Source organism: Leptosomus discolor, chromosome 2, assembly GCF_034619465.1.
Source record: "Leptosomus discolor isolate bLepDis1 chromosome 2, bLepDis1.hap2, whole genome shotgun sequence".
Classification (NCBI taxonomy): domain Eukaryota; kingdom Metazoa; phylum Chordata; class Aves; order Leptosomiformes; family Leptosomidae; genus Leptosomus; species Leptosomus discolor.
In genome coordinates, this window is record NC_141392.1 from 60,430,144 (window position 1) to 60,448,873 (window position 18,730).

An 18,730-nucleotide genomic window follows, 5' to 3' on the forward strand; every position below is an offset into this window, starting at 1 on the left:
AATGCTTTAATGTTATCTTTGATACATATCAATTGTATATAAACCACTTAATATTACTGGCATGTTTTTCATGAAATACAGTTTAAAAGCAAAAATCTAGCCAGGCTACTCTCCTCCAAGAATAAAGAAAAAAAGGAAAACAAAAGTTTTTTCCTGCCATAACGTTGTTTTGAGGTTGGAAAGAATGAGTGATGTCTCTTTTAGGCTTCTGGGGAAGCTTTTCTAATGTTGGAGTTTTCAGGCTGGTATAAAGAATTCCTGTTTTGAGGCTCTTTCAGACCAGTCAAGGGATATTTCATCTGCCCTTAGAGCTGCATACATCAAATCTAAATCTCTAGCAGGCAAGGAAAACATCAGAGTAAGCACTACCTACTTCAATGACAATGCCAACAGAGGTCTAAATGGGTATGTCTGAACACACTTTATAGATCCCATTGAGTTTTGTTTTAGAAAAGATTCCTCCAGGTTCAGCACATACATAAATTTTAGTCCAATTATTTTAATGGTTTCTTTTCTAGAAGACTACATAATGAACAGGCTTCTCTGCCTGAGAAGCTGCCTTTATGAACTTGCTGTGGACAGAGGTCAAAGCACTCTCCACAAGTACTGGAAAACCTGTTTCTAATTAAAGCCAACATCTCTGATAATGAATCAATGTCCAGGTGTGCAACAGGCTGTCAGCAAAGAATAAGGGCTTCTATTAGTTCCCAAACACCACAGACAACAGATCTTGCTCCCTCACTCCTCAGTGGTTTCTTTGACAGATCAATACAAAACCCACAAGCCCTGACCAAAGTACAGCAGAATCAATACTGCAAGGAGACCCAGTTTCACCAGCACAACCAATAATGCCAAGCTTGCAGCATTACCTTGGCTGAGGGAAGAATGACAGTTGATAATAACATTGTGTTGTTTAAACATATATTTTATAGATTTAAAGACGGGGGGCCTTCAGGAAGTTTAAAACACTGCCATCCCATCCCATCACACTTCAGCTTTTTGCTTTAAGACAGTTGAGTTTGCATTTAAAGACACCAAAAGAGAAGTCACAGCAGGGTCATCATTAATCTGGGAAGAAGCAGAAACCAGACAAAGCCAGTTCAGGGCAATCTACCAGCTCTGCTGCAGGAGGGCTGCTCACTTCATATAAACAAGCATATATTTCACATCCTCTTGTTTGCAAGCAGGTGTGTGATCCAGGCAGAAACCCTGCACCAGAGAGACAGTGTTTGCTATCAGCATAACAACCACCCCATCTAGTGTATCCGCCTCACACAGCAGCGTCTCCCCAAGACACAAAATCTCTCACTCACCCAGTTTTTCCTCCAGCAGCCCCCTGGTGAGATTAAGGCACCTAAACAAATGTGGGGAGGTGACAGATAATGGAAGTTGCAGCAAACATGTCAGAAGACCAAGGGGGCAGTTGGAAGCATATAGTATAAGGCATACAACCGGGTTTCAGTGGTGACAAGGCCAGATGCTGCAGTAATAGTAAGGATGCTCTTAGCTCAGAGGTCCAGATCTAAGAGTAATAAGCAGAGTAAGTAAGAGGTAACAAGACAGGAGCTGCCAGGGCGCCTACATTTAACCTGTACCCAAGGTTAAACTGTAAGAGTTGCTCTACCACCTAATGACCCCTCACCAGCTAGGAGGGAAATCAGGAAAAAGGAGAGCAAAGCCATGGGTTAAAGTGAAAACAGATTAATGAAACACCACCAATATCAACAAAAGTATACAAAGTTGTACTTGGCCAAAGGAATATGCAGCCATTGCAATCGACAAGAGAGCAGTCCTCAGGAGCAGAGAGAACACAGAGGAGGAACAGAAGGAACCCCAGCAGAAATCCCACAAGAGCACTCTCCTCTTAGCAAACCTTCCCCCTTTATAATGACCATGACATTATGGAATGGGCTACACCTGTAGCTAATGCGGGGCAGCTGCCCTGGCTGACTTGAAACTGCTGATGGCTGCCTGGCATGGCTGGGCTGTGATTCTGTCCCAGACAAACCAGGACACAGGGGATTAATCCTACCGTATGGCTGGGCAAAATATCCCGTTTTGACTGTATCCTGATAAACCTAAGCATTCTTGCAAAAGCCAAAAAGCCTGATTTTCCAACTTCATTGCGTTTCCTTCCTGCAGCAGGAAGGCTACCGAAGTTGTTGGGCCTTATAGGACAGGAAGTATTGTGAAAAAAAGCAAAAGAGAGCTCCATTACCTTATACATTCATTACATGGGGAAAAGTGAAAAAGATTACCCACATGAGTGAGGCTTTCTTAAAGAAATTACTATAATGCAAACAAGTTGTTTAAAGCTACCAACCTACTCATTTGCTGGTTTATGTTGCATAGTCTGTGTTTTTATGTTGCATAGTCTGTGTTTTTAGGCTTCTGTACAGACCAGTTGGAAAATCCCAACCTATGGACAGTTTTCCTTATCTCCATGGCAGGGCAGAGCTGGAGCTGGTAAGCACCCAGCGTGTCAGCTCTGCTGGCCACCACAGGCAGATGGGCTCACAGGCATCCAGCATCAATGCAGTAATTGATGCTAGATGGAGAGCATCACCACTTTTCCTGCATTTGGTTGGCATTGCAGTACAAAAGATCTGGGGAATAAAGCTTTTCCACTGAACAGAAATGAAGAGAACTCAGCCAAAATGTAGTTTGCTGGAGATAAAGTGGAAGAGGCAGAGCAGAATCGGCTGATTTTTCTATATATAAAAAAAGTTTGTTCTGATTGTGGACATAATGGTGGGACTAACAAAAAAACTATTAAAAATTGCAATGAAGTAATTGTTTCTGTTCCTATTCAGGATCTTTCACATTTTAAACCCTCTCCACTTTCCTTTGCTATCTGAATCAGTACTTTTTTCCTCCTAGATTTCCCCTTGGCCTTTCTACTCCTTTTGATACCGTAACAAAAGGACTAGCTGCATGAAGGGAGATAATACCCCTCACATCAGCGAAGAGCCAACACGGTCCTTACTCCTACTCACAGGCAGAAGAGGCTGGAGGAACTCTGTGCATCACAGACAATCCCCCCCTCTTCCTGTCCTTACCTAAGTGACAAGGAGCTCAGGCAGAGCTCTCATCCCAGGAGGAGACCCTCTCGCATGAAGCTAGGCTGCCTGGAGACCCCCACATCATCAAGTGTACCTTCATAGAGCTTTTACAAGGAAAAGGAGAAGTCACTGTATAATGTTATCTAGTATGAAATTGCTGTAGATGCTTTCTACTTGCTCCTTGTTTAATTTCCTTTGGAAAACAATCTCATATTCATTTGGATCATTACTGAGCACACAAAAAGTGTTAATGCGTCTCACGCCTGCTTATATCAGGATTTTCTTAAGAGGCTGGAACTGAAAAAAACCCAATCTGGTCCCAAAGGGACTTTTGCCTTCCAAAGGACTGTGATATTGAACTTCAGGTCACCTCATCTTTGTAAAACATTGTGAAGAGACCTTCCTGGGAATAAAGCTACAGCAATGTATTTCAGTCTGAGCCAAAGCCCTTTGAAGTCAATAGCAGCACTGCCAGCCAACATCATGAATCAAGCCTCCAGAAACATGAGGATGACGTTGAAAGCGTATTATAACTTTATTTAGAATAAAAAAGAACTGTAGATTTTTCTGTCTCTTTCTCCTAATTTCTGAATGCCTGGGCATGGCAGGATCGTGTTTTCAGAAGTTTTCAACACCAAAGGCGGCCAGTAGTCATTGAAAAAAAAAAACCCTTTACTGATAATGTGGCTGTAAGAGACAAACCAAAACAGTATTAAACAGTGGAAAGTCACAATGAAATCACGAGCCAAGAAACACTGCAGTAGACTTCAACAGCAGTGTACTGCTGCATTTCAAAGAAGAGAGCTGCACAGCAGCTGAAGGTGAAGCTCAGGTGGGTCACAGTCACAGTGATGGCTTGGCTGGATCACACTGGCATAGCCCCAGCCGCACACTCCATTGAAGTATGCTTGGTCTGCTGGAAGTGCTGGGTCTCCTCCCTTTTCTCAAAGCCAATGCATTTGCTGAGAGATTAAAATGTCTGTATTATCTAACCCTACACCAAATATACTGAAATCGGAGGAAAAATGTCAGCACAGGCTGGAGGGGGAAAAGAGGGGAGTGCCCAGCCCTTTCTCCTTCTGTGACAATCTTAAAGCGCAGTGACTGAAGCCTGCTTCCCTGTTCAGAGCGTGGGTCCACATGGCCAGCCTTCAGCTTTCAGCCTTTGTCTTGGAAATGCCTGGTAGCTACCAATTGGTTCCTTCCTTCCCTGTCTACCTGTATTTTCTAGCAGAGAAAGCAAGGTTCCACCAGTCTGATAGGCAGATGCTTGTATTTTAGTGGTTTAGAAACGCATCATTTAAATGAACTGGAACGAACTGAAGGTAGTTAGCTATTTTTTCATCTATACTCACATCATCATACCCAAGAACCTATCGATGCCTATGGACAGGGCATACCTCAGATGCTCTTATTCCTTGCATGTCATGAATTCTCAACAGAGAAACCTGTACTACAATTTTACATATAAAATATGCACCACTACCAAAAACTGCCCTGCAGCTCTATGGCAGAGTATTTCAATGCCCTCTACCCAGACAACTCAGCCAATGTTCAGTGCTGTTACAGAAATTCCTGGGCTCAGAGCAATCCGTTTAGGAACCTTACACCCCTCAGAGTGGCACAGAGGGAAGATATTCCATTAGAAGACAAGCAAGGAGTTTCAGTTCCCTGAACCACACCAGCTTTCACTGCAGGAGTCTTCAGCATTAGAGTGAATCCCACAGACATCTAGCATCTACCAAACGCCACTGAACCTGCCTTCTGAGTTTTCCTTGGTATAATTATTACACTGACCAAATCACTTTCACAGTGATCCCAAACTGCCACAAAATTTTAAAGCCACTCTTACAACAACTCTGTTTCTAAAAGATTAAGCTCCCATTAACAAACGGAAATTAGGACTACTGAAAAGTGCACGTAATTTGATAGCTTTTACTGACATGTAACAGGATTAGAATCGAAACCATTTGCATGTATTTTTAAAATTTGGGTCCTTCTTATAAATGTGCATAATTTGAAGCATCTAATCCTGAATCTGAGAGATGCATACTGCCATTTACAGAGCTCTTTCTGGATTTTTTCTCCTCTCTCCCGTTATTATGATAATCAATGTTTGTATAAAAACCTTTTGAATCAAATCTCATTTACTTCATAGATGATATGCATGAAGTTTCATTTTTGGGGATTTATTTCCTCCATGGGGCCTATATAACTGAGACAAATTCACTGGAGCAGAAGTATGGAGTTCTAATAAGTATGTGAATTCACTTCACTAATCTGCCTGCATTAAAATCTCCTTGATATCATTTCTCTAAAAATAACAATGGGCTTAGGAGGCAGACAAAACTTGTTTGTTTGATGGACTTCTCACTGTCAAGACCCCATTGCCTCTAATTCATCTAAATATTCTAGTTATTCACCTAAACTCATCTAAATATATATTTATCTTAAGCCTAGAGTAAAAGAGAGTGTAACACAATTCCTCTTCAAAATAATAAGGGAGAATTTCCGTTGGTTTTGCCCTTTCATTTCACTTATCTTATTGTCAGATATTTCTTTGCTGCTTGGGGGAATTCCTTCCCATCTCGTTTGCTTCCCTCTCCTTTTAAATGAAATGGAAAGGACACCCTGTCACAGGTGGAGGGAACATAGATGTGGCTCTTCCATCCAGACAAAACGCAAGATCCATCTTTATCTCCTTAGCCCAGTGTGTCTGGTGTAGGCAGATGGCTTGTCTGCTCAGTCCTGTGTCCCCACTGTCATTCCTGACTTGGCCAAAACAGAGAGCAATAAGAAAAACCCCACAACTGAAAAAGACCCTGCTCATCGCCACTGCAAAAGAGTTTCTTTTCACATGCTTTTTAGTGCATTTCCAGCTCTGGTTTTAAGTGCTTCCAGCAGGGTAGCTTTCACTGTTCCTCCTGGGAGCCTATTCCCCAGCCCAGTAAATCACTCCTGAGAAACCTCTTTTATACATGTCCCCTCCTGTGCTTGCAGCACTTTTCCAATCTTGGCCTAGAATGAGTGGAACAAATATCTTTTTACCCACCGAGTTTACACAATAATGCAGTAAAGTTGCAAAAGCTGTGTGCTCCACTGAGTTACTTCCACTTGCCAGGCATTTATGTGATACCAACTTGTGTGTTGCTTGCAACACATAGTTTCTACGTTTAATCAATTACAACAATTCCACCCAAACCAGACAAGTGCAACCATTCAAACCAGACAATATTATTACAAATTTCATTGAAGACATAAGAAGTATAGAAAAACTTTACTTGAGTTGCTGACACCAAGACAAAGTCTGATGGGTGTTTCTGCCCTGGAATTCAGCAGATGGTTATGGACATCTTGTCAGCACTCACTCTGTTGGTAATGTTTCCTGTCTCTTTTTAAAAGACTGGCAACTGCATTATTTTAGACATTGTAAAAACAGTGCTTTCATCTGCATTTTTACTTAGCTCAGCTTGAATTGAGAGTCATTTCAAAGTAACAACTGACTTTCTATTAGGCAATTACCTTGCGATTTCAAGATGGCATGCCACCTTCCCTCACCGAAGGATGGGCAAACCTGCAGAGCTGCCTGCTGCTGGCGCTGCCTTTGCGGCAGGCACCCAGTGAAAGGCTTTATTTGTCCCCACAAAAGGGAGGAACTTTTGGGGGCCTGGTGATGATCAGGAGAGCTCTTTGTTACAGAGCCAAAAAAGGCTGAAGCCCCAAGCTCTCCCTGAAGTCTTTCACCCCTGTAGATGAAAGAAAGTCATTCACTTTACTGTTTCCCTCCAGGTCTGGCAGATCTGTACTTTCAGATGCTGTTTCTGATAGACCACTAAATGCACAAGCTGTAGTACAACGCACTCATGTGCCCAGTGAGAAACATATGTGCCACAGAATGAAATGGGTGCTGTTGGCTTGTGAGCCAAAATCACCTACAAAACCACATATACATTCACCAGTTCGTCATGTGAAGATGGCATCAGACAAATCCCAAGCTGACTATATAAATAATAGAGCAGTCTGAAAGTTACTGCATCAATCCTCTGGAAAAATGATTTTTGCTATTTGCAGATCAAAAGCCATTGTTTATCTCAACTTCCAAAGAATAAGGCAAAATTCATAGCAGATGCATCTCCAAGGACTTAAATAGCTGGGTGGCAGCATATTTTTTGGATTTGCTATTCACTAAAATAAACACAGTGTGAAATATTGCCATTCAGTTTTGTTTGCAGCAAGGCATAACAGGAAGACAGCTTTTTTTTTTTTTTTTTTTTTTTTTTTACTCTTCAGGGCTCAAAAGTCAAACAGCTGGAAGAAAGATGCTGTGGCCCTGGGGAGCTGTAACTCTCCCTCTCAGCTTATTCCTAAGGATACAGAGTTGAGAATCTGCTCAGAGAAACACAGACAGAAGTGCCTATAGCCCAGGTAATGAAAGCAGCATGCCATGCTTCATCCTTGGGGCTAGAGCAGTTCATATCATGACTTGGGGTGTCCACTGGACCCCGATGGATTACACTTGCTCTGGCTGTGTAAGTAAAAGGACTTTCTTCAAATTCAACCCTTCTGAGTTTGCCAAAGCTGCTTTTAATCAGAAAAAGAATCAGAATTAGCATCTTGTGGATGCTGCCTTTTCATGCTGCGCTTTGGTAGCAGTCATCCTTTTTTCAGATAAAAAGTTCACAGTTTCATCAGTGGTTTGAACCACTAGCATTAACTGCCAGCCCTGACACTGGGCAACAGAAGAAATAAATAAAAAAGTGGCAAGCAGATGACTGCTAATTATCCTTTCTCTCACAAAGTTTAAATATAGCTGCCTGTGTTTGAAAACAAAGGCGGCCTACAATTAGGACATATTCAACTGCAAATGCACCACAACCCCTTCTTTACTGTGCTTGTAGATGACAGAAAACAATACCTCAACACCAATTCTGCTTTCTGCCTGTAATTTTCTTGAGTACTGTGTATGTTAGTCACAGATGTATCTTAAAGGCTGTGATTGTCGCCCCCAAAAATGGAAAGAGCAAACACACATGCTCAATGTGCTCTTTAGGGCCTGGTTCCATGAAATACTTCCTTATACATCCTTATTCTTTCAAGAAGGCATTTGAACCTTTAAAGAATTTGTTATCCAATGATTTAGCCATAACAATGTGAAGCGGCAGGGGATGCACTTGGCCTTGTATAGGTGGATGGGGCCCCTCAGACCAATCACAGGGAAATTCTGACATCTCTGTGCTGCCTTTGTTCCTGTTCCTGCTCCCCAAATTAGAAAAAAACTCCCATATCAAATTTTCATATGATGAAAAATTCTAAAAAATTTGGACTAATTTTTTGAACTGAAAATTTACCATTTTCGAATTTTGTCATATTTCTCTTGAACATGCAGAAATGTGACCACGATCAGGATTGATTCTACAAAAAAGTGGATTTTTACAAAACTTTTATTTCCTCAGGATACATTTGCATTCAAATAAACTTTAGCTAACTTAACTTTAAATAATGCAGGGATCGTGCCAGACTTCAGCCTTTTCCTGGTCCTCACCACTGTGCCAAGCTTTATCTTAAAAAAGCTCCGAAACACTTCTCCTCCATTCCTAACATTCAGAAACCCTTTTTTTTTTCAAAGAATTTTTAGGAGACCTTTTTTTCCCTTCCCAATGAGTTCCTAAAACTGAAAGAATCTCTGCTCTGCTTGTACGAATTCTGATCTTTATCTCCCTGTGAGAGTCAGAAAATAAACTTATGTTTGCAGGTTCCTAGCCCATTCCTATCTTGGTCTCTGGGGCAAAGTGCCTCCAACATCTGGGAAGCACTGGAGTGCATCAGGCTTGAATGGGCAGGACAGAAACTGACATATATACAGCCAGACCTAGACAGAGGATCATCAGAAGTGGTATGTAGGCTATCAACACAAAATGAGATTTATTGGAAGCTGTGGAGAAGATTGAAAAGAAACTAGTATGGGAACAGGGAGTGAAATAGTGGGGAGAAGGTGAAAGGAAGAAAGAAATGAGTGACTCCTATTTCCATTATAGTTTGGATAGGAACGACTTGGGTAGAGGTGCCAAAACTGAGCTACCGACTGATGCATCCAGCTAACAGAAATAGTGTGTGGTACTGCGCAACTGGCCAAATCCCTCAAGTGGCAGCCAACACAATTTGTGTGCAAGACTGAAGACATGTCTGAAGTTGAAGAGGAAGAAAAAGTAACTGCTTTTAATAGGAGTCCACTCTCCCCAAACAAGTTTTTCTTCTTGATGCTGTAAATTGTACAAACTTTTAAAAATGTAGGTCAAGCTGTAAAATATATATTTAATTAAAAATAACTATTAAATGCTGCATTTTCTGTAAATGATAAGACATTTAGTAAAAATGTGATCATTTTTTCAAAGAGAAGCCATTTACACACAGTACTTTAGCATGTGAAGAGTTGCCACATTGCCACCTCTGGTACAACGCTTCCTCTTCCACATTCCCCTCCCAGCCCCTCGCTGTTCAGCCCTGTATTTCTCTGAATGTGGCCAAGGAGTTTTAACAGTAACGTGAGAAATGGGAAGGGCAATGCAGAATGTGCCAGAAATATGTAAGAAACACGAGCGAGTCGAGAGAGGATAGAAAAGTTTCTAACCACCAAAGCATGCCGTGGTTTAAGCTGCGCTTTAGCTCCACATTGTTGTGAGGTCCTCTACCTGAGAGCACAGCAGACTTGCAAAGCGTAGTGGCTTTGAAGCATCAGGCTGTATTAAAGCAGTGTCAATGCTTCTGACTCCATTATACTAAACACTTGATACTGGTAAAATTTACTAATATTTCACCGCTTCAGCCTTTCAAAACTCAAAAATCGTAACAACACTAAAGGCACTCATAGGATTTATACAACACAACATCTTAAAAAGCCCAATTCTGCATCAAAACTGTGTGATGGGGAGTAAGTTTTCTCAGCTTACCACTCAGGGAGGTGTTGACTGCCTACAGTCTCTGCTTGTGCTTCAGGAAGATCACAGTGCTTTCCAAATGAATGAAAAGCAAGAGCATCCCTTGTTGTGGTGGGTTTTAAGACTGACAGTTTCAGAGACAAAGTAAAAAGTGACTGAACTCGGAACATTGAAACCAAGATTTTCCAGTATCTTCTAGATATTTTTCCTTTTGTGACACTTGGTTTGCACCTGAGAAAAACTAACTTCTGCATCTGATAAAAACAGCAACATGCTAGGTAAAATGCTAGAGAAAAACAAAAAAAAAAAACCCAAAACCACCAGAAAAACTACCATTGAAGATATCTTTACCTTATGCTAAGGCATATTCAGTAAGAACTATTAAAAATTCAGAAGCAAGACTAATACGGGTGTTATTGAAAACTGAAATCCTACAGGATTTCTGGCACTGAAAAGATTCTGACTTCGAAAAGCAAAAATAAATGAAAGTGTAAATTCTACACCAATCTTTAAAAAACCTGCCAACAATCCCCAGCCCTTTGACCTTAAATAGTCCTTGCTTTTTCAGGAAAAAGAGCAGAAGGCAGAGAGGGAGATGGGGAAGAAAGAGAAATTATTTATACTAAGGATGGATTTGAGTGATGAAGTGTTTAGGTTTTAAAACCAAAACAAATGCTTTTTTGGAACAAATTGTTTACATTTGGTAAGACAGGGAGTAAAAAGTCTTCTTCAGCCACTCTTTAGATCACGTCTTCAGGCTTCATACTTGACATGCGATCTGATATTAAATGGTTACTTGCTAGAAGCCACACACCAGCAGGAAGTGCTAAATGCCAAAGGGCCTTGAGAAACTGAAACACACACAGTAGCAAAATGCTGAACAGATCCCACAGTCAGCTACTGATCAGCTGCTGCAAAATACGCATTAAATCCTATGCTGCGAATGTTTGCAGCCCAATTTCTGCTTAGCCAAACATGAAGATTGTTACCACATTTAGAAAATACTATTTTTTAAAATCCTGAGCCCAAATCTGAAGATTTGATTGTAAAGTTGCTGTCCCAGAAACTGGGTCATGCGTAAATGACGTATACCATACACGGCTTTTGTTTGTAAATCATAGTGTTCCATGTGTTCCCAGCGTTCCCTGTTTCACACTTAACCAGGGTTAATACCAAAAACATATCCTAGTTATTCTGCAACAGTTGGTGTGGAATAACGTCTTTTAGTCCAGGGTAAACCAGGCAGATTCTTACTTCATATGTAAATATTGTATAAGCTCATATTAGAAACAGCTGGCGATATTCTGTCACGCACCTCTTGCCTGTACGCCCACCTAATCTTATAAACTAAACCAGTTTTTAAGCAGACTTAAACTTCATCCATGTACCTGGTACAAAATGTTATGCAATTCCTGGATTTTTTTCTCAGCATGCTTCTGAAACTACAAGTTACATGTAAGCATGACTGGAATTAAATTTAACGTTATGGGATGATTGTCTAAGTGTGTTTCCAGGTTATTATGAAGAAGTAGATGCTTCAATTCTATAAGCATATGTCAAATTTCACATGGTTAAGTTTGCTGCCTCCTTCTGATAGTTCGACTTTTCAAATTGATGGAAAAATATTAATGTGGACTTAGGGACAGGATGCACTATTTCTTGGAAATTACACAGTCGTGTTGAGCTTAGGTTCTAAATCCCCAACAACAATATTTGTCTTAAATTCTACTACAGTTTGCTATGCCAAATAATCTGCTTTGGGCTTCTTACAAAGTTTAGTACTTTGATTTATATTGCAAACAAGTCCTGCTTGATATAATGGAGAACTATGTTTTCCCCTAACTCCCGTATTTTCATATAATGTATCAAAACCAGCTGCTTTAGTTACGAGTGTTCTTCCACATCATGAGGCTGCTCCCCCCCTCACCCCCATCTGATGACTGAAACCCACCATCTTTCTAACCACCCTTCCAAAGCTCATCTGATGTCTTCTTCACTAACACTGAACTCAACTCCCATAGGCCTTGGTAGCACTCCTGCTTGGCGTATGTGGAAAGTGGATCCAAGAAACCGGAATCTGTGGCCACTTTGGGAAATGCAAGTGCAGAGGGAAAGACAGGCAAACCTTAACAACTCCCTACCTACCTAGCCAAAATGCATCATTTTCGCTAGATTCCAAGCCCCCAGATAGTCAAGACAATCTCTAATTAAGACTCTTTCTAGATGCTCAAATACCTCCAGCTGTCAAAAATATTTTCTTTCCTTTGCATCAGCCAGAAATTTTGTCCTTTAAGAAGAGAATCTGACATCCGTTAAGTTTGCAAAGTGGAGCACTCTAATCGTGAAGAGCTCCAACAATTCCAAAAATCATCAGTTTTCTTCCTGTCTAACATCAGCCACACTGATCACTACATGAAATCTCCCTTGATTCTTCACTGAAGTAGGTGAGTTTAAGACTCCTTTCACCCGTCCTATTCTGGAGTCAGCAGCAGAAGAAATCGTAGCTGTTACTCATTATCATTTTGAATAAATTAACCTGTGAAGTACCACTTTTCTAGCCAAAAATTCCAAGAATAATCCTGGGATGTACAAGTTTTGAGGTAGGACTGTCATTTGTGCTCAGCCTTTTGCTGTCTGCTGCAACCCAGCATCTGGGGTGTAGCCTGAGGTACTGATGAATTGCTGTCTGAATTCTCAGGTAGGTTATTTTTGTGTCTGTCATCAGAAAGTCATGAAAAAAAACCATGAAAGGAATGGAAACACGCATGAGGAGCTCACCTCTCTACCTGAAAGGTGAGGTTCTTCGCAGTGGAACAAATTATCTGAAACTTCTACTTTTTGCTAAACAGTGAGACCTCAAGAGGAACTGCAACAATATGACAGTGTCAGCCCTGGAGTGGAGAAATGGGTGCTTTTTGACTTCTGGCCTGAGCAGTAAAGTTCCCTTTTCACCAAGATGTACCTCACCACAAACCTCACCACCTTCAGAACAAAATGCAAGGCTGTACAGCAAAAACCACGACACTAAAAAGAGAGTAAACTGAAAACTGTCTACATGGACATGTGGGTAAAGAATGGGCACCGCAGTAGCTGAGGTTGCTGCCTAAGCGCTGTCACGAACAGAACCACTAGCACTGCGTCGCAACTGGAGCACAAAGGCGGCTGATATGCAACAGCAGCCTTCCCATCTGCCCTGCACCCCAGGACTCACCGCTCACACTGAGAGCTGCCCTCAGCTCCACAGCCACCAAATGTAGATTTTAGGGAAGTTCTGGGAAAACATTTGAACAGGGTCTTTATTTCAAATGCAGTTTGGTCCCCATCTATGCTGGGCAAATTAAGAAACTTGGCTAACTTGATCCACCTAGTCACTAAGTGTGGAAGGCTGCTTAAAGGTATGTAGTTCAAGCAGCATTCTTGGAGTGGCTCTGGTGCTGCTCTGAAATTTTAGGAGGATATTTTTTTCTTCACCCATCTCCTAAGAGATGCTCTGACAAACTAGCCAGTTGTTAGGTGGGGGGTACCACGATGCTGAAGCAATACACAAGCTATGCCTGCCATAGAGGCTCTGAACTTCACTGACATTGCACTTTCTCAGGGTCTAAACCAAAAGTCCAGATTGTGCCACCCTTACTCATGATGAGGATCACTTTATACCTCCCAGGGTTTACTAGAAGTTAAGAAAAAGTTGGAAGGTAAAGGCCTGATACAACAATGTGTGAGGTGACAGCCCAGAGAAGGAAGTTACGTAATCTTCTACCACTAACCCTAAAAGAAAAGGCCAGCTTTAAGAAGAAGAAGAAAAAAGAAAATATACTGTCCTCAGAAAATGGACTGCAGCTGATGAAGTGAGATGCTGTGAAGTAATATCAGGAAGCTGCTACTTTCAGTATATCACAACAGCAGAGGAAGGAGTGGGGGTAAGAAGGCACAGGCAGCATAGACATGGGGACCACCTGGTCAGCCTCACTGTACTATGGAGATACGTACAGTGCTAATTTCAAATAACAAACATGCATTTTATGAGCCACTGCCAAAGCTGCTTTTAGAAAGGCTATTATATTTCCCTTAGCTAGAAGCATCTCTACAAATGTTGCCTCTTAACAGATCCTGCATTGAGAATGGTGGATCAGGAGGCGGTAAAATAAATGACAGTGAGAACTGTCTAGAGGGGTACCAACCCATCACTGATGGAGTGCGAGCAGACGATATCGTCTTCTCAGCACAAGTGGAGCCGGGATCTAGAATGAAGACAAATATGCAACAGAAGCTTCAACCTGTGACTGCAACAGTTGCAAGTGAAACACTCCAGGAACAAGCGGTAAGCAAACGTTTTGCGGGTTATTTAAAATTCAAATTGTACTTTTCTAAATGGAGCAGCTGAAGCACAGGTAATGTCTGATGTAAATGAGTGACCTATTTTAATCAAATGGTACAGCTAGAGAAAGGGGTAGAAGCAAAAATAATAACAAGGCTCACATTGTTTCTCTAAGTGCTTCACATTTCTGTCCCATTATGGTTCTTTTCCAGGTTAGTGGGAGAATGAAAAAGCAGGTTGTTTTAACGGCATCTCAGTATAAAAACAATTCTCTAACCACCACATTAAAAATTAAACAGCTTTGCATCTTTAATGCATACTTTCCTTTTTAAAGAGGGAATCAACAGTTGTGTGGCAGCATGTAAGTATTTTTTTGTGCCAAATGAGCACCCGGAAAATAATACAGGAAGCAGCAATGGAGAAAATACAGAATGAAAGAAAAGATGTCAAAAAAATAAAAACCAGAGAAAGCAACTCTTGTCACTTAGTGGCAGGAAGCACATCCTCAAAATTAAAAGAAAAAAAATCAAGTAAGGCAACAGGGAGGCCTAAATTTTATGTGTAAGAAACTACAAATAACAATACATCTTTGAAGACACCATCATTTTGCTGCCACTGGATTTGCCAGTCTCTTGTAACGAACCCATCTTATTGTTAGTAGTAGTTGTAGTAAAGCTAACAACCAACATAGTTTGACACTGACATAATCTCAAACTTGTCAACCTCTGTGGTGATCCCTCTGCGTCCAGATTAAGGCATCTTGTGTACACACCAAGTCGTAGGGTGTTGTTCATGCAGTGCTCTTCTAGATGGTGCTGAAATACACCTTACACCTAAAAGTAGTCCTTTCTGATTTGGACAAACCACTGGAACTTCCTCCTCCCTGTCCCAAATGTCCTTCAATGTAACTTTTAAGTAGACATGGAAAAACGTAGAGCAGAAAATGATGCAGAGAGTGGCACATAGAGTCATTTTTGCTTGCAGCCTCCGGCCCCGCAAGCTGAGTCTACTTGCTCCGTGTGACTAAGCAAGTTTGCACTCCCTCTCTCCTCATCAGCCAGGTGTATCCATATATTTGAGCTTCCCCAAGCAAATGGTCTGCTCCCTGAGGAGCAAACATAAGCGGACATTGTGGTCCATTGCAGACCTGACCATGTGCTGCGCTGTGCTACTTGTCCTCCAGCAGAGGAGGTCCCTCAGTGCACTCCGGATCTTCCCTGATGGCACTGTGATTCACAAGTACCTCTGTGCAGCAGGAGGTATGAGTGCATCCAAAATACCTACATCACCAGGGATGTATGTGCCTACAGCCTTAGTTTAGTCAGTAGAGCAGGGCTGATTTGCAACAGGGTGAATACATGTTTTCAAAATATGCTTAGCAGTATGGAGACCAGAATCTAATTTTCGTTAATACCCGACCTCAGGAAACCCCCTGAGTAAAGAGCAGCCCAACTGAGTATGTATTTATTTTACTTCGGCCACTTTCAAATACCTGCACTGTAAACTAGAACCTTCGCTTCCTCTCATTTTACCCAGCAAAGCTACTCTGAATCCTGCAGGAAGCCTACTCTGTCACAAAGGACCAGCTTCCACCCGCAGATCATCCCCTGTGCACTCGCAGTGGTTACGTCCTGAAGGAGGATGGTAGGATGCTTGTTTTTTTTTGCCTCATCTGTTAATGAAAAACCCGAAGGAGATATAAGTGCATGAGGTAAAACCCTAACACACAATTGAAGCGTAATGTGTGAAGCAGCAGGATGAGGAGGTTTGATGTCCCCACAATACACCCTGAAGCTTCCTGGGGCTTTTCTGCCCTTGCGATCAAAGATGCTTTGGCAAACGGGTGGGTACCCACAACTCTCCTGGGGTTCGTTTAAACTGAGATCACACGCCAGGAACTTGACGAACAGCATCTCCAGGGGTAGATCAAGCACCACGTAAACCAGGGACCCACACTTTGGCCACCGAGAGAAGACAGTCCTAGGTCTGAGAGGGTAGGGCAGGGTGTGAAGAAGGATGTTTTTTCCCAAATTCCCAGTTCAGCTCGGCTCGGGGCCGAGGCGGGGGGGAGCTCAGACACAAGGACCCTCCCCTCCCTCCCCCTTACCTGAGCCTCCCACGTTGGACCGGAGCAGGCAGGTTCTCCGGGAGGAGGAGAAGGAGGAGATGTCGCTTTGGGAGCGGCCGCGGGGACCGGGTAAGGACCAGGAGGGCTGCGGTGCTCCTCCGGTGCTCCCCGGCCTCTCAGCCATCGCCGTCGGGGAAACCGAGAGGGGCAGGGAGGAGAGAAGAGGAGGGAAAAGAGGCGGTGAGGGAGGGGAAAGGGAAAGTTTGCAGAGGAAGAGCCGCCCCTCGCCTCCGACCGCCCCGCCGGAGCGGGGCCGCCCCGCCGGGACGGTGATGGGGATTTTGGGTCTGTCGGAGCCTGAATTTTGTGATTGCACAGGAGCAAAGCAATGGGAAGCGGGTTCCAGATGCACGGAGGGAGGGGACACCCCGGGGAGGTAGGGGGGTGTGCAGATGCACGGAGGGAGTGCTCCCCGTGCATCCTCCCCCCCCACCCCGGGAGTGCTCCCCGCTCCCGTCATTTCCAGCTCTCGGGAGCGGGGGGGGGGGGGGGGGGGGGGGGGGGGGGGGAAGTATCGGTTAAAAAAGAGCCGAGCAACCCACAGCACCACTTCTGTTTTGTGTAACAGGGTGCCCTCCCTCCTCCCCCGTCCCGTCCCCCGCAAAACCGGGAGGTTGCACAAGGCATCGCACCCCACTCCCCCACCCCCCCTCCCCTGCAGCCGGGAGGGCGATGACTCAAATCTCCTGCCCCTTCCCCCTCATTTTGGTCTTTCTTGAAGTTTGGGTCACAGGCATAAGGCTTTTCACAAACAGTTTGACGACCGTGTGAGTCAACGTTTTGGGAGGAAGGTGCTCCTCCTGCCTTTCAGATGAGAAGCGGGGGTCACACCGACTTTGGCAACAGCAAAATCAAGCCCCGTGGTTTCATTTTCTGGTGTTTGCTTTACAGATAGGCTTTTACAACACGATTCATCTTAATGTCTTTTTACAGGCGAATCATTTTATATTCTGCCTTGAATAAAATCCTCACTGCCCTGAAGCCACTGGCACAATGGCAAAGACAGGCAGGACTTCTGCGCCCCGCAGTTCAAGGGAGACAGGGAACTACTGGAGAGAGTCCAGCGGAGGGCTACTAAGACAATTAGGGGACTGGAACATCTCTCCTACGAGGAAAGGCTGAGAGATCTGAAGGGGCTCTTTAGCCTGGAGAACAGAAGGCTGAGAACGGACTTTATCAACACTTATAAATATCTAAAGAGTGGGAGCCAAGAGGATGGTGTCGGGCTCTTTCCAGTGCCCAGTGACAGGACAAAGGGCAACGGGCACAAACTGGAGCACAGGAAGTTCCACCTGAACATGAGGAAAAACTTCTTTACATTAAGGGTGACAGAGCCCTGGAACAGGCTGCCCAGGGAGGCTGTGGAATCTCCTTCCCTGGATATATTCAAAACCCGTCTGGATGCAGTCCTGTGTGACCTGCTGTGGGTGAACCTGCTTTAGCAGGGGGTTGGACTAGGTGATCTCCAGAGGTCCCTTCCAATGCCTGCCATGCTGTGATTCTGTGATTCACCCTGTATTTTTAACGCATCCAGTGCCACATTATCTAGCTATCAAATATGAAAGTTCCATTCGGGCTGTATGAAAACATTTTAGCAACTACCACTCCCCAAGTCTGAATCAAATCCTATCGAGTCTGAAAAGTGTCCATGTGAAATTCAGTTTCTGGCCTCTGCTACAGCCAAGCAACCAAGTGCCCTCATCTCAGCACCAATCTCTGTGCAGCTCCCCGGGCACAGTGCTTTTGCCATCTTACCAGCAGTTATATGGCTCAGGCACCCTTCGCCTTTGTCTGAGCAATCAATTCAGTACAGGAGTCTCGTATGTCAGCCATTAGTCGGGTCAAAAGGTCTTTTCTGCTCAGCATCTCCCAGGGAATTGCCTTCACTATTTCCTCTCCTCCTTCCCTCCACTGACAGACCAGCCTGCTCCTTCCCTAGCTGCAAAGAGCTTTCCCAGTGGGATTATGCTGCGAGAGCAAGAGGTAGAGGCTTCTCCTCGTGGCGTGCTGCAGTGAGCTCCACACTTACAGACCTTCCTGAGGGGGACCAGTGGCTTCAGTGTCATGCAGGCAGGCACACTGTACCCCAGTTTAGAGATCTTCCCACAGTCGCAGACGCCAGTCTTGTGTTACTCACAAAACCTTACAATGTACTATTTTTATTATTTAGCCAATGCAGCTTGCATCATTACAGATGTGACTGTGCACTGAAGACCTTTTCCCTCTCTGGAGATTTCAGTAGCTGTGCCTGTGTGGGCAAGTGACATTTTCTGAACCTGTTTATGCC

General features: G+C 43.4%; 1 protein-coding gene across 1 annotated transcript in view; it reads right to left on the reverse strand.

The window, feature by feature from the left end:
* Positions 1-16,567, reverse strand: part of PHACTR2 (phosphatase and actin regulator 2) — a 134,354-nt gene extending 117,787 nt beyond the window's left edge. The window contains exon 1 of the mRNA XM_086460439.1: positions 16,423-16,567. Within this exon, the coding sequence (XP_086316565.1) occupies positions 16,423-16,567 (145 nt within the window). The remainder of the gene's footprint in view (positions 1-16,422) is intronic.
* Positions 16,568-18,730: the final 2,163 nt, after the last annotated feature.